Source organism: Glandiceps talaboti, chromosome 8 (assembly GCF_964340395.1).
Source record: "Glandiceps talaboti chromosome 8, keGlaTala1.1, whole genome shotgun sequence".
Taxonomy (NCBI): Eukaryota; Metazoa; Hemichordata; class Enteropneusta; family Spengelidae; genus Glandiceps; species Glandiceps talaboti.
Window position 1 is genome coordinate 404685 of NC_135556.1, and position 16143 is coordinate 420827.

Below are 16143 nucleotides of genomic sequence, written 5' to 3' on the forward strand. Positions count from 1 at the left end.
TTAAAACTAAAGGTTTACTTGTTTTAGCTTTACAGTTGTTGTCTTTCCCAATAATGACCCTGAGAACTTCATATAGAACACAAAAGTAAGAACAAAAACTGTGATTCAATCTTGATTAAATTTGTGCAAAAGTGACAATTTATGTCTTCATCATCAAATTTACAAAATCTACCTGTTTCACTCTATGAGTAATTATGAAATGTATTGTATTGGCACCTTCCTTGTATTGAATACTTTGATATAATTCCCTATGTCATTTTGAGTTGCTAGATGAGTAGTGACAAAACAATTAAGTCATAAGAAAATTCTGGCTGAATGATGAAAAATATTCGAGAATAACATAATTATACCAGTGCCAGTAATATCAAACCAAAGAAAAATCTGGGAAAGTAGTGACAATTTTGAAATATTTTGACTCATATTTTCAACACAACAGAACCAATGACATAGTCATGCATTGTCGTGATGTAGTACAAGTAGGTTATAAATTCCATATTTTTTTTGTTTAACTTGACTAGTGCATGATGTAATCAATATTAAGTCTCTCTCAATATCAAGTATGCAAGTCTATATGATGATACTTTTCTTCTTTCATTGATAACTAGGAGTAAGACGCCATCACACTTGAGGGAGTTTGATTGTCAACCAATCCTGGAAGAAATAAAGAATAGAGTACCATTTCTTTTAGACATATTGTCTACAGTAGCTATACCAGAGAGGGAGTCAAAGAATACATATCGCTGTGGGGATATGAGAATGTACCCATTGATTATGGTGTATGCAATATTAATGCAACAGAGGAACCGTGAATTGAGCTTGGTGCAACGGTTAAATACTATGATTCTTAGTGCCGGAAAAGCTGACTCAAAGGTATATTGCTCTATTTATTGCAGTGTTTTTATGAACTGTGTTAAATTATAGGGGAAAAAATGTTGTTTTGTTTACTTCATCAGTTTTTTAACACTCAGCTGAACACTAAGGTAGTTCAGTATTGCTATAGGCATGGAGTATATTTGTAATTGGCATGGAGTATATTGCAAATATTGCAAATATAACACCATGTTTTGTTAGGGATGCTCCTTAAAGGGGCACAGGCTGAGTTTAGGCTGTTTTTGGACCCAATTTTTTTTGTGTACGAAGTGTTACATCTTGTAGTCTACCTACTCATTTCTTACTTGAAACTGGTATAACCCAATCCTGATATTTAGATATAATATATTTAAGCAATAAACCACCCCTGGGGATGGTATACCACTCGGTTTTGACCAGTGAACGAAATATATGCACAAGCGATAGCGAGTGCATATATTGAGTTCACTGGTCAAAACCGAGTGGTATACCATACGCAGGGGTGGTTTATTGCTATTATATTATACCAGTATATTGAAAATGTCGGAAACAAGATAAGACGCAACATTTTCTGGATTTATTTGCACCCCATCCCGGCACAGACTACAACGTTCGTAGATGAACAGTGAGTGAACATCACAATTTGGATGCGTGCCAAATGTGCATTATCGCTCATTTTAGACACGCTAGTTCGATGTCTAGACCAATCAGAACTCTCGATTTGAATCATCAATATACTGGTATAATATAATTAAGATTTTATGACATAATTTTTGGTAAGCATCCTTGTTATGTTTTTTATCGAAACATACAACACTGCCATTTTGTTAAAATGCTTAGATGGATGTCACATGACCTTGTATACCTACCATAGCAATTCACTGGGAATTCACACCAACTCTATCTTATCTTGTCCTTTTCAGATGTATGACAGGTTCAATAGGCTAGGTGTATGTCTCAGCCACCAGCAACAACTCAACATCTTGGATGAAATTGGAGCAGGCTATAAGAGAGAAATCATTGATAATGTTCAAAGAGGCCTGAAGTTTCAAATAACCGGTGACAACCTTGATCTGAGAGAAAATGTGCGTCAAATGCTTCTTAGCAATAGAAATAGAGATCATCACTGGTTTACTTTGATTCTTTATTTTGATCGCATTGATTTCTCAGAGTTAGATAATACCAAGCCTCAAGGAAATTTACATGACGTGCCACCATCTCTCTTCATTCCAAATCAGGTTGAAAGGAGTAAATTAAGATCTGATTTCATCATTCTCGTGTCCCGTATTATTACAAAACATCTGCAGCAGTTTGAACACTTGTCATCCGTAGTCCCCTCCCACATTGTTCATCGATTCTCAGAGGAAATGAAGAAAAAATCGAAAGTCTACAACCTACCCATTCAATTCAAGGATGAAAAGAAATATAGTGACATGATTGATATTCAGTCATTCATTGAAGAATTTGTGGCCACTGTCTCCAATGAGGCTGATCAACAGTGTAGTGAGATACCCTTTGGTGGTGATGAATTGACCAGGATAAGAGCACAGAAGGCCAAGTACATCCGTTGTGGAGGTCACACTAATGCTGATCGATTAGAACATGTGAATCCAATCCTCATTGAAAACTGGCATACCAAGAGGGCATATCTTGCTGTATTGTGGCAACAGTTGTACAAACAAGAATCGTCAAGAGACAAAGGTACTCTGAAATACTACAGGGAACTATTACAACGTAATAACATACCTGCTGATGTAAACAAGAACTTCGATGCAGTAAAACAATTCTTGACACTGGTTGTCAAATGTTTCGTCATTGAGGGTGCACTAGAATTCTTTGAAATGGAATCAACCACCAGCAACCCAAAGCGTCACATCCCACCATCTGCATCAACAAGGCTATCTGTAAAGAAAGAATACGTAAACACAGTCATTGGCAAATTCGTTGACGAATTCATAATACCTAACACAGCAACAGAAAGAGTAACTTCTGGTAATGGGTCTACTGAAATTCATCAGAGTACCATCAATCAAGACCATGGATACTTTGTTTCTAGTCACAGTACAATCCAAGGACACGAATCGGCTCAGAGTTCACCTATACAAGAAGTTATGGAGCACAACTATGTAACCCAACATCCCACAGGAACGCTTGAAGTTAGTGAAGATGTAGATCAAGTATGACTTCCCTTTATAGCCGTCAACTACTTGAACTTGGACTGATGTTCATGCAACTTGATGACACTCACAAGGAAGGGGATGGAGACAGAGATCTTATCAACTGGAAATATCTGCTGATGTATTTTAAAGCTAAAACTACACATCATTCAAATTATGCCATCGAAGCAGTAAACAAGATAGCACAAGCAGAAGTAATCCTGACTAAACAGATGTCTCAACGTGTTCTTTGGGGTCGATCTGTCAATCAGAAGGGAGGTGCTGGTAACAACTTTCCAGTTGATCTACGTAATGAGCTACATAACAACTTCTTTAAGTCAGTTGTTAAGGCAATGGGTGCAAAGAAGACTGAGAAAGCCATCCTGAGAGCTTCTAAAGCTGCAAGTGGGCTACAGGACATTGTCATAAACTTTGATGATGTAACCAACATCAAACCTGAGAAGACGGACCACACATCAATGAGTGAAACTGGAGATATGAATGCTGTGTTGGATGACCTTAGGCAACTACGCCCATTCAGAGTAACAACTGGTCGAAAACATGAACATTTCCCAGATATTACTCTCAGTCCTCTTGAACGGCTACAGATGCCACAGTTGTATTCCTGGATCAGACAATGAAATCAGACAATGAAATCAATCAATGAAATCAACAAAGAAATAGATGTTCCAGAAATTGAAGATGACTCTGATTAAAACAGCGATGGAGAACATTGGAACATTGTTCCATTCTTAAAACTGAAAAAAAAGAAATGTTATTCTACTTATGGATGATCACTATATGCTGAGATTACACTACGGGTGATAGGAACAAAGAGGTGATATCAGGTGATAACCTCAAAGTACCAGTATTTTTATATTTCCTTGTAAGTTGAAATGTGGATTTGAGGAAGATAAACAATGACCCATTTTAAATTAAAAGATGCTTAGTAAATAATAAAGGTAACTATCTAGAACTACATATTTTCAGAAATGTAATTATATTTTTTTTATGTTATTTTTTATATACTGTTACTTTTTCACATTAGCCCAAAATGAGTGGTTTTTTGGGTGAAAACACAATGTTTCGTTAATTCTATTAATTATTCTGTGAAAAAATTTAACTTGACACCGGTCACCAAACTACTGGGTCATTATGTTTCTGGGTGTTTTACATTGTTCAGAATTCAAACATAAATTCAACAAAATTTTATGCTTCTATCATGTCTTGTTCCTTTGAAACATGTTAGTGAAAATGATTTAATATAAATCAAAATCACAGTACTTCACTTTCACATTGCAAAAGATAAGATGATAGAAGCATAGCAAGTTGTGGAATTTATGTTTGAATTCTCAAGAATCTAAAACACCCATTACACATATTATACTTCTGCAATTTGTGTCAAGTTAAACTTTTCCATAGAATGTTAATGGAACTGGCAGCACGACAATGAAAATCACATAATTACCCTCCTGAAAATAGTTTAGATAGTCATCATCCTTATTCATTTGGAACAATTTATTTCAGGATACTGGATAGATAGAATAAGTTACTTTCATCTCCCACCAAGCTGCATCATGAATATTATCTTGATATGAAACAAAAAACACAGCATGTTAGATCTGAATGCTGTATACCTGCAACTTCAAGATGTAATCAAAATAATATGTGATTCCAATGAATTAGTTGACATCTTGGGAGATGTAAAAAATAATAGCATGTGATTCCAATGAATTAGTTGACATCCTGGGAGATGTAAAAAAAGAATATGTGATTCCAATGAATTAGTTGACATCCTGGGAGATGTAAAAAATAATAGCATGTGATTCCAATGAATTAGTTGACATCCTGGGAGATGTAAAAAAATAATATGTGATTCCAATGAATTAGTTGACATCCTGGGAGATGTAACAAATAATATGTGATTCCAATGAATTAGTTGACATCCTGGGAGATGTAAAAAATAATAGCAAGTGGTTTTAGGACAATAGAGACATATATTATCAGTATCTAAAGCAACTTTTTATTTAGTCTAGTATAAGTATGAAGTTTAACAAATATTGTCTGTATGGATATAGACTGCTATTTATTTCAATTTCTTATTTCATTAAAGTCAAACTGATATTTTTCAACATCAACATATTATTTAGAATAAATAGATAAAAAAAACCATTTTTTTCTGGATGTTTAAATTTTCGTTATCTAGTTTCGTTTTGAGTTTACAGTAGTATATCAAAAATTTCTGTAAACTTTTTCACATTTTCGGTGAGGTAGGGGGGGGGGTTTCAATGATCTCTTGTACATGAAAAATGTGTTTTTTGTCACAGATCAGGTTGGAAATATATACATACTTGGTATAAATTTTAACCACTTGGCTTACGTCATTTGCTATGTACAGAGTTTTCGTCAAAGTTCATGTAAACATGTCTGATATTTATCTACACATATTCATAGTTCCATGAATAAAAGTTATTTTATAGCGTTATTTCTGATTCAGATAGTGATCTTATTCAGTGTTAAACATAGATAAATCTACTTCTAGATCTCTAACTTGGTTACATGACAAACATGAACAAGACTTTTCACATACACTACAGCACAAATGACTTGGTAGCTCTGTTTCAGGTTTATCAAAATCAAAATAATTTAACAGTTTCCTTAAACAAATATCACTATCGTTTTTACAATATTCTCTCATAGCATCGGACATGCCCTTTTTGTTAACGGCAATGTCAGTATTATTATAGTACAGTATAGCCTTGGCATTTTTCCCATCTCGTCCTGCTCTTCCAGTTTCTTGAAAGTAACTTTCCATTGTCCTTGGTACACCAATATGTATGACTTGATAAACACGAGGGCAGTCAAGGCCCATACCAAGAGCTACAGTGGCAAATACAACTCTCAGTGAAGATTTTGATGAGCTCAAGGAAGATAGAATTTCAGCTTTCATCATCTCTGTTTGTGGTGCATGGTACTGATTAAATAGTCGAAACTTTGGAATTTCATCACATCCAGGTGGTTGGTATTGGTCAGAGCCAAGAATGTGAGAAAATAAAACATAGCCACAGCCACACCATTCTAGTGGAAGGTAGATAAAAGTCAATGGAAAGTCAAGTTTTTTCTCTTTCAATTCTACTGCTAGTGGCTCTAATATTGAATGATAACTATCTTTCCCCCGTGGAGGTCGTGAAAATTTCTGATAAGTTATGTTTGGTCTGTTTGGGTTTTCTCGGATTACAGTTGGTTTATTGAGACACAGTGTTGAGACAATGGCCTCTTCATACTTTTTTGTTGCTGTTGCCGTTAAAGCCACATGAGGAACATTTGGAAAAAGTGAGGCTAAAACACACAGACGTGAGTAGTCAGGGCGAAAGTCATGACCCCTGAAAGGAAAAAAAAGGGAGATGGTAATTTACAATAACACCGAAGCATATGAAACACCTGAGTACAGATGATATACACTTTCACCAGATTGATGATCAAGGATCACATAGTACATGAGAAATTATTCTACTTAAAATGTTCACATTTACATCTTATGTATAATAGTCTAAAAAAACATTTTAAAAAATACGAGAGCCAGCATCCTTAACAGGTTTCCCTTCAATGACAAATTCTTAAAAGTTTGAATACCCATTTCATATCCATATGGCCACTTTAAAGTGACTATTTGGATCACAAATCGATTTTTAATCCTTAAGACAGCTCTACTATGTTTTTATACTTTAAAAAACAATGTGCATAAAGATACAAAATGAATACTAAATCATTGTTCCTAATTCAAAGTATTGCAAAACATTAAAAAATGTTCAAAACATTTGGTATTGTATGTAGAATAACAAACTTTTTAACACTTTTTAGCTTTCTGTAATGTATTGAGTTACAAAGATTTGGTCGACTCTCTTTCACATAGCTTTTTTGTGGATGCTGTTTTATGGATTAAAAATCCAAAATAACTATCCATTTCCATTAAATCTACAAGTTTCTTTCAAAATAATTTTTTTAAATCATCTCTTTATCTCTGTCTACTATCATGGTAAAAATATTACATTTTAACCTAGAATTTAATGTATTAGTACTTAGGGAAAAAACCCAGCAAATCAAGCTCTTTATCAAATAATTTCATAAGCTTAAACTAAAAGATACTAGAGAACTACACAAATTTAATAAAATTGTATGTGTACATATATGTATAAATTATACTATAATGGCTCTCATTAGAAGCACATTGTAAATGTATCCACCTTATCTACTGATTTTCCAAAATCATTCAGCAAGTAGACAACATTATTAACTCTCCAACACAGTCATTGTGTTTTGACAAAGAAAATATGTTTGAGTGGTTTCCATAGCTATGGATTTATTGTTTTCATGCATGAAATAATGCTACTGGTAGTATATAAAAAGAAAAGAAAATACAATGATAAGTTTTCCATATGACACCATCTATTACATACCAAATTTACATTAAAACATGAAGGTAAATTTAAAAATGGGACACTACTGTGAGATACATCATGTATACAATTTCCATCATCTTGTTCTGATGTTTACAGTTATAAATAACAGTAAGCTTAAGGCATCCCCAAGGACTATCAAAAAACATAGTTTTACTCACCAGTCAACACAGCAATGGGCTTCATTGACAGCAACGGCTACAACTCTTTCTCTGTACGGTTTTAACAGTAGGGCACGACCTTTCTTACTCGAAACGATTGCCTCTGAGTGCGCAAATAGTATGTTGGCGTTCCCCTTTTCAATGTCAATAAAGTGGTCTCCCATACACAACTGCACCTCGCCATCATCAGTGACATCACAAGTTCTGGCATCTAAGCTACACGCCCGTAAACCACTTTCACGGATCTTATCTATTTGGTCGCGAATCAGAGCATTTAATGGAGAGATGACAAGAACCATACACCTGCATGGGTCACAGTGTCCGAATTTCTTCATAGAAATAATGTATGGCCATAACTGAAATATAATCGATTTACCATATCCGGTTGGAAGGACAACTACATCATTGCCATCGTAAATATTTTTGATCGCATTTATCTGTTGATCTTTTAAAGAAATTGTTGGATCAAATCGTCGGAGAGCCAGTCGTAATGCTTCATTGAACTCCATGATGCTTGATATTAACGCAACTTTGCGACTTTTATGTGCCACGCAAGTATCAACCAACAATACATCAGAACTGACTGAAAATTTGATTTGGTCTATCTGTCGTCTGCTGACAGTGCTGTCAAATTTGGCGCTAAAAAGTGAAATTAACATGATGATGATTAAATTTAAAGTCAATAAAGATAAACCTAACAGCACATAGAAAGCTTGATATAATACTCATACAGTAACACACCAAAATACAAATACAGAATTTACGGCAGGGGGGGGGGGCTGGGGAGAAATTGGGGGGGGGGGGGCATGAAAAAAATGGGAGGCTTGAAGGGGGGGCCATGAAAATTCTCATGGTTTGAAAGGGGGGGCCGCGAAATATTTTGTCATTGAAAAAAATTAATATGTTAGAAAATTTAGCATTGCATGAGATAGCACTTGATATCGCCTTTAATATTGAATGTCTACACTTTCATTTATGTATTAAAATGGAAGTGTGTACGTTTGTATGTACCTATTTAGTGAAGCATAAAAACACTACTCAAGATTAATTTGATACACCCTGAATTACTCTTATATACTCCAAGTTGTTCACACACACACACACACACACTTACACGTACACACATATGTATACATACATACATACATACATACATACATTTTAGCACTGTGGAAACAGGTTCAGTGTGTAATTACCATCAAGGATACATATATATATATATATATATATATATATATATATATATATATATATATATATATATATATATATATATATAGTTTTGGTAGTACTGGAACTCTTTCTTGGTTGTAACTCGGAGTTTCACGCATAGTGCGATCATCAGACAACTCTGAGAGTTGTCTGATGATCGCACTATGCATGAAACTCCGAGTTACAACCAAGAAAGAGTTCCAGTACTACCAAAACTATCACGCTCTGCCACTGCGGTATAGAGCACTGTATAGAGCACTGTCTTAGCAGATTGATACTCAGATTGATATCACATAAATTACAGGTCCTATGCTATATATATATATATATATATATATATATATATATATATATATATATATATATATATATATATATATATATATATATATATATATATATATATATATTTATATATAACTCGGTGAGTATCAATCTGCTAAGACAGTGCTCTATACCGCAGTGGCAGAGCGTAATAGTTTTGTATTCAGGTTTACCTTTCGTGGCTGTTCCATTCTGGGTCTGGTAGCTGGTTGAGTAGAGTGCTCGACTTGGAGGAGGAGCGTATGTAACAAAACTATATTTATATATATATATATATATATATATATATATATATATATATATATATATATATATATATATATATATATATATATATATATATATATATATATATATATATATACACACATATACATATATGGTAATATACTAGCATAGGACCTGTAATTTATGTGATTAAAAAGTGACCTTTTGGTGAAAATGTAAATACAAAAACGTCTGGCCAGATTAATTTAGATAGGTGTTTTATTTCTTTCCTTGACACTATTCTTGAGTTTCACTCTCAGACTCACTAGAGTCTGAAGTGGTGAGGCAAGACTTGTCTTTCTTTCTATCTAAAACCAGTGAAATTAAACTATTTCCCTCCTCAGCATCATCAAATGCATCTATCTGTACTAAATATTGTAAAGCATTTAGATGTCTGCGTGGTGTTAAGTGTTTTTTCATCAGTGACTTTGCACTAAGTTTGGTAGTTGCCTTCTGGCTGTATATACTCATCTGATCACTGTACAGTGTATTGAATACAATTCTGAATTTGCTGTCCCCATCATGAAGTCACAAATGCCCGACACTATAGGTTTAAATATGTATGGTTTTGGAACTGAAAGCATATTGATTACATCTAAGTATTCCACAACATTCTGAATTTCTTTGCACTTTCATGAAGTTACAAATGTCTTACATTTACATGTGTATTGGTAATGCATTTGGTGTAGGAAAGTGAAAGCTATATTTGTCAGACCTCAGTGTGCATAAAATCCTTAGTTTGCTAGCACTTCATGACATCACAAATGTCTGACATTAGATAGTTATTGTGTTATGAGTATAAATAGATATTTGAATACACTATGTAGGTGATGTGATGTCCTTAGATACTCCCCACAAATGTCCCCACTACAGTTTTTCACAAATCACGCATGTGAATGTGTGTTTACTCTGTGTCTGTGTTTCTGTGTATGTATCAGTGAATAACAGTTAAAACCACCACATCAAATGCCTTGGTATTAAGTGATGACTACTTATGGTGTCTAGTTGGGAAATAAACAAGATTATACCACATGTGTATGATTACATGTATGGTCAAAATGTTTTATTTTGTTTTGTTTTCTAAAAAACTTCCTCTACAACTACTAAGTTGTTTGGGCTGAAATAGTAACATAATAGTAGTACCAAAAGAAATATTACAGTTGTGCTACAGTAACAAAAAAAATTGTACTCTTTTTTAGTTATTGTAGAGGGCAGGATATTGTGCACTTTTTTTCTTCTTTTTTTTTTTTGGGGGGGGGGCATGAAATTTTTATACTTTTGAAAGGGGGGGGCTGTGAAATTTTGGTCGCAGTGGATGGGGGGGGGCAGGAAAAAAAACAAGTCAGAGATAATTTCTCCCCAGGCCCCCCCCCCCCCTGCCGTAAATTCTGTCCGGTCCCTTACCGATAGTTGTTTCTCCACATTGTATTCTCGTCATCCACTGTTGATCGTGTCAACTCCAAATAAAAGCTGTGAAGTTGTATGTCAGCATTACCAGTTGTTGAGGGGCGGCTAATCGCGCTAGGTCTAGGCCTATCCGTACCGTATCTGTGTGTGGAGTTGGCGGCTGCCATCTTGCTTTTAGGACTTCTGACTTTCAGCGAATCAGCTTGCTTCCCCTGTTTCGAACACCAATCTCGCAACCTGATTCGCTCGTCGAAATGGATTTGGAGAGAGGTCTTAAGCGGCGACAGTAGGGAGCCCTCCACGACGCTCTCAGGAGAGGGAAACGCTAGGTGTTGATCACCAGTCACATGCGCATGCGTTACTGGCAACTCTCATTTCTCTCTCTGATCATGTCTGTAAACCTGACAACGCGCGTATACTGCCTCTATTCCTCTTGATCGACCTTAAAGGGATTCCCTTCTGCACGTGACCCTTTCGCGAGAATTACGCGAGAAAAACATGAACTATGGCTGCGTCGAGTGACCCAAGCAACATTGTACGAGACGATTCAGGTGAGTTTGACCTGTTGAAATCACAGGCACTTGATCCGATATCTATGAAAATATTATTAAAAGGGAATAATGCACACCTATTGTGTCATTGTCTATCTTTGAATGTAACAGAAGAGCAGAAATCTTGAGTATACATGTATACTATCCTATCTACTACAGTAGTATAGTAGTAGTAGTTACTGCTAGTACTACAGTACCGGTACAACGGGCCGGGTACTACTGCTAGTCCTGCGCTTACAGACGATGCTCGGGTCAAGATTACTAACACAACCCTCAACACAAGAACGAGGGACGACGTACTCCGTATGCAATCAGGACTACTGATCGTACTGTTCGTAGTACTACTACTAGTAGTTGATAGGATTGTACATACTCATGATAATGCACGAGTCAATGTCAACCCCCACCCCCACCCCCACCTCGGGGCATAGTGGGGGATTTGGAAATTAGTCTTATAAAATTTGTCAAATGCCCCACCCCCTGGGGCAAGACATTCTGGAAAATCCCCACCTAAAACAAGTAAAACTCCCAACATTTCCCCCACCAATGGGTGGAGCATTCAAAAATTCTGACTGACACACAACCACTCTTTTATGTCTGTGAAGATGACTAGGGAGGTCAATGTGAGGCAATTGCCCCACCTCCTCGGGCATTGTTTCATGGCAAACACGGTCTAATCCCCCACATTTGTCCCGTATCGATATATATCTGGTTCTGGTCAGCACACCCGTGCCCTGAACACCCTCGTGTCGATCCTTTTTTTTTTTTTTTTTTGATAATTTTTGCTTACCTGTCCCATATTTATTCCTGATATCAGGAGAACAAGCAGCTGAAATCTACCCTACATGCCAAGACTGCTTAAATACAAAGCCTAAACTGCTTCGAAGAAAAAGGAAGTTTTTCAAGAGATATAAATATGATAGAACAGAGTATGTAAAGTGTCAAAAAATGTGTATTTACTTATGTGGCCTAATATGCTCTTCTGTTCTGTACATTCACAGATAGACAATAACTTCAATAAGTGACACAATAGGGTGTACATTATTCTCTTTTATTCGTATTTTCATAGATATCGGTTCAACTTCAAGTGCCTGCATGTGGTTGAAATTACTGTTGAAGTTACTCAATAACTGTCTTTATAAAGTCAGTTTTTATTGTATCTAATCGAACTTAAGCATGTTAAGGAGGGACTTTGCAACAAGTTTGAATGCACAAGATTTGATTCGGTATTTGAGAACAATGCAGTCAAATTGAAGGATTAAAACCTGATGACATGGGAAACGCTTATTCACTTTGCATGCTGCAGGCCATTAAAAATTAGTGTTCAAAATAAAGCTTCAGCAGCCATTCATTCCAATGATTGAACGGAATAGTCAGGGCACCCTCAAAGTGAATAATGATGTGCAGTTCAAAGAACTAGTGAGAACAGGTGACTGGCAAGTGTCATCAGCATTCAAATGTACCGTGCCACTGTACGAAATATTACCCGGCATACATGCTGATTTATTCGCTTGTGGGGCCAATAGCATTCGAATATGGGAATGTATGCGCACTATAGTTAGTTGCTCCAAAACATGCATACAAACGAACATAGCTTTTGCCTGATCACTTCACTTATCTACCAGTGGTAGGAAGGTCAACACGCCCTGCGCCATAGTCACATTCAACTGACAAATGGCCCATTAAAATTTGCTTTCCTGACACCTAGAGCGCATTGTGGCTGCTTGAAGGGTTTTTAGCGTAGCTGTCAGCGAAAGCTGAAAGCGTAGCTTTAGGTATAGATTGTATAGAGTATAGAGTGTATAGGTGAATCATAGGTGTCCGTCAAACTTTTATATTTTCACTATCTTCTCTGAAAGTAACAGCCAGAATACTTCGATATTTGGTGTGCATGTTCCCTGGGGAGGCTATTCAGATTTGTTCATGCCAAGTTGATCTGTGCCATTTTCAATTTTTTATGATTTTTTTTCCAAAAATGACATTTTTATCAACTCCTCATAAACTTCAAGTCAGATTGCTTCGATATCTGGTGTTACAGTTCTTAGTAATTATAGGGCCGACTGTATCCCGTTTAACGTTTATGTCAACCCGGAAGTACATAGACACGAAAATAGGCGAAGTGACTTTTACATGTAATTAGTAACAAAATTTTGCTGTAACTGCTGATAACCTTCAAATTTATTTATTTTTATGTTGTAAATACATTCTAATATGCACTAAGGACAACACTGTAAAGACTTGCAATTAAGACAAACTACTCACAGAAAGCAATAAAAAAAGAGAAGAAGCTCCAAAACATAAACAAGAGAATAAAATTACAGTAAGGAGTTGATGATGCACAAACAACTACAAAGAAATAGACAGTTCAATTACAACACAGGGTTTGAAATAAATATGGGGTTTGGAAAAGTGAATTAGAAGTAGAGCAAAAACTAAGAGAGATGAAGAGCCTAAGTGAACAAGCGAAAGCACTTAAAGATAGGACCACCACATTTTTTGCAGGACTACTACAATGTACGTTATCAATTTTACTAGTCCTGTGGGATAGTGACTTTTTTACTCCAGTGTCAAACCCTGAATTGGCTGAGAATGACTCTCTTTCGGGTACTTGGGATTGTCGCCGTACGGAAACTAAGATGGCGATTAATACATTTCTTCCCTATATATATCTACTACAACTAGTACAAGTTGAATGTTGTTGACTTGGTAAATTTGTTAGAAAATTGAAATTGAAATTGCCTCGAAATTATTTTAGATCCCTAGTTTATTTCATTCATCATTAAAATTTTCCAGGGTTAAAGTTGTAAGACACTGGAATTATTTATAGCCAACCTCAAAATCCTCTCTTTTTTTTCTTTTTCTTGTGTGCATTTCCCAGTCATTTTTTTCAGAGATTTTGTGCAATTTTTCATAACAGTAGATTTTTGTTATAAAATGGTGACTATGGTATAAAATTACAATACATTACCAACTTCTGTGTAAAATGTGTTTTATAGTGAGACATCATATGAAACCACTAACCACTTTATTGCATCGCTAAAACAAAACTGCATGGTGAAGAGCTGAAGAACTGAACCACTTCTACATGTCACCAAAATAAAAAATGAAATAAAAAAAAAAAAACCAGTGGAGCTATTCTGACCGATAGGTCACTTGTTTTCTTTTTCTTGTGTGCATTTCCCAGTCATTTTTTTCAGAGATTTTGTGCAATTTTTCATAACAGTAGATTTTTGTTATAAAATGGTGACTATGGTATAAAAGTACAATACATTACCAACTTCTGTGTAAAATGTGTTTATAGTGAGACATCATTTGAAACCACTAATCACTTTATTGCATCGCTAAAACAAAACTGCATAGTGAAGAGCTGCAGAACTGAACCACTTCTACTGTCACCAAAATAAAAAATAAAATTTTAAAAAAAACAGCGGAGCTATTCTGACCGATAGGTCGCTTGTTATATATAGTTGTGTCAGTATGCCAATACAAAAAGTTAAACAGATTTCGAGGTCCGGTTTTCGAGTTCGAGGTACATATGAAGCAAACATTGAGTAAGCCCAACTCATGTCAGCTGTTTACATGTGCTTCATACATGTACTTCAGCATGTCACTTTATGCACTTTGTCTAATTTGAATACTTATATCCCGTTTTAAGTCTCCCCAATGATATTAGAATACATCGTCTAGGCGTAATCTTTTACCAAGTGTAGCAAAACCATTCTCGCCAATAAGAAAATGTCATATGTCATCGAGGTAATAATAACGTACTCTGATTCATGTATCTCTACAACTTATGATTGCCTCACTTTGACCAGAATAGTGAGGCTTTAGTGTATGAATATAACATAATAGTGAGGCTTTAATATCATTGATGTAGATAATAGCCGATTACCATTCACAATGCCCGGCTATAACAGCTTTGTGACCAGCTATCAATTTAGGAAAATACTCAACCCTGACGATCATTGAAAAAATTCTAAGGTTGGAAAATTAAATATGAGTTGCACAGAAGTTCTAAGTTATAGTTACTAAATAGAACCAACGTGTAAAATAAGAAATTAATTCATAACTTTTTTTGAAAACATTTGATGATTATGCAGTAAGGCAAGAATCCACGCCATGCTTTCGCTGAAGTTAACCCTTGAACTAGTTTCATATGGACGTCGAACCACAAGGAAAAGGACAAATAATCAATTTTGTTCTCACGATTTTCCGGATTTCTGATATTATTTTCTGTATATTTCAAATAAAGTTTTAAACACTGTTTCCTCTCACTGTTTTTTTTCATTCTATTTCCTACCTGGTATCACTTACTAACTGTCTTATCTGAGTTTATCAGCTTTGCATTAAGTAGTAGCTTGCTAGAACAAGCTCAGTATTTTATTCTCATGCATACTGTTATTTTATTCTCAAATTAAAAAGCCAAAGTATTTGAAGAAATACTTGTGAAGACAGTTTTGACAAGATTGAAAACCAAAAATGTCTCTCACGTAGACAAAACAATGTGTCATTCAGTAGGATTGACGTATTAAAAAGCCGACGTTGTCCAAGAAATGCTTGCATGATATATATTCATGATTGCAAACCAAAAATGTCTATCATGAAAAATGTAGCATGGATGATATATTTAAAAGCCGACATATTCGAAGAAATACTTGCATGATAGATATTCCCGATTGAAAAACAAAAATGTCCCCAAAATGTAACCGTGCAACATGATCAACATTTTCGGAAATTTGGTTTACATGATAGACACTTT

The 16143-nt window shown here is 35.3% G+C and overlaps 2 protein-coding genes and 1 long non-coding RNA gene across 3 annotated transcripts in view; 1 reads left to right on the plus strand and 2 right to left on the minus strand.

Moving 5' to 3' along the window:
• Positions 1 to 323: 323 nt before the first annotated feature.
• Positions 324 to 2660, minus strand: LOC144438436 (uncharacterized). The gene is made up of 3 exons (XR_013481062.1): positions 2596 to 2660; positions 1719 to 1852; positions 324 to 651 (listed from the first exon to the last, which is right to left on the minus strand). It is a non-coding gene; the product is annotated as an uncharacterized LOC144438436 (long non-coding RNA).
• A 2851-nt stretch (positions 2661 to 5511) lies between these two features.
• LOC144438672 (uncharacterized) lies at positions 5512 to 8132 on the minus strand. The gene is made up of 2 exons (XM_078127814.1): positions 7624 to 8132; positions 5512 to 6388 (listed from the first exon to the last, which is right to left on the minus strand). Exons 1-2 carry the CDS (start codon positions 8130 to 8132, stop codon positions 5512 to 5514), a joined length of 1386 nt encoding a protein of 461 aa, XP_077983940.1.
• Positions 8133 to 11213: 3081 nt separating this feature from the next.
• The window catches only part of LOC144438532 (partner of Y14 and mago-like), a 42348-nt gene continuing 37418 nt past the window's right edge, over positions 11214 to 16143 (plus strand). Inside the window, exon 1 of the mRNA XM_078127601.1 lies at positions 11214 to 11384. Coding sequence (XP_077983727.1) covers positions 11339 to 11384 — 46 coding nt within the window. The 5' untranslated portion in view covers positions 11214 to 11338. The remainder of the gene's footprint in view (positions 11385 to 16143) is intronic.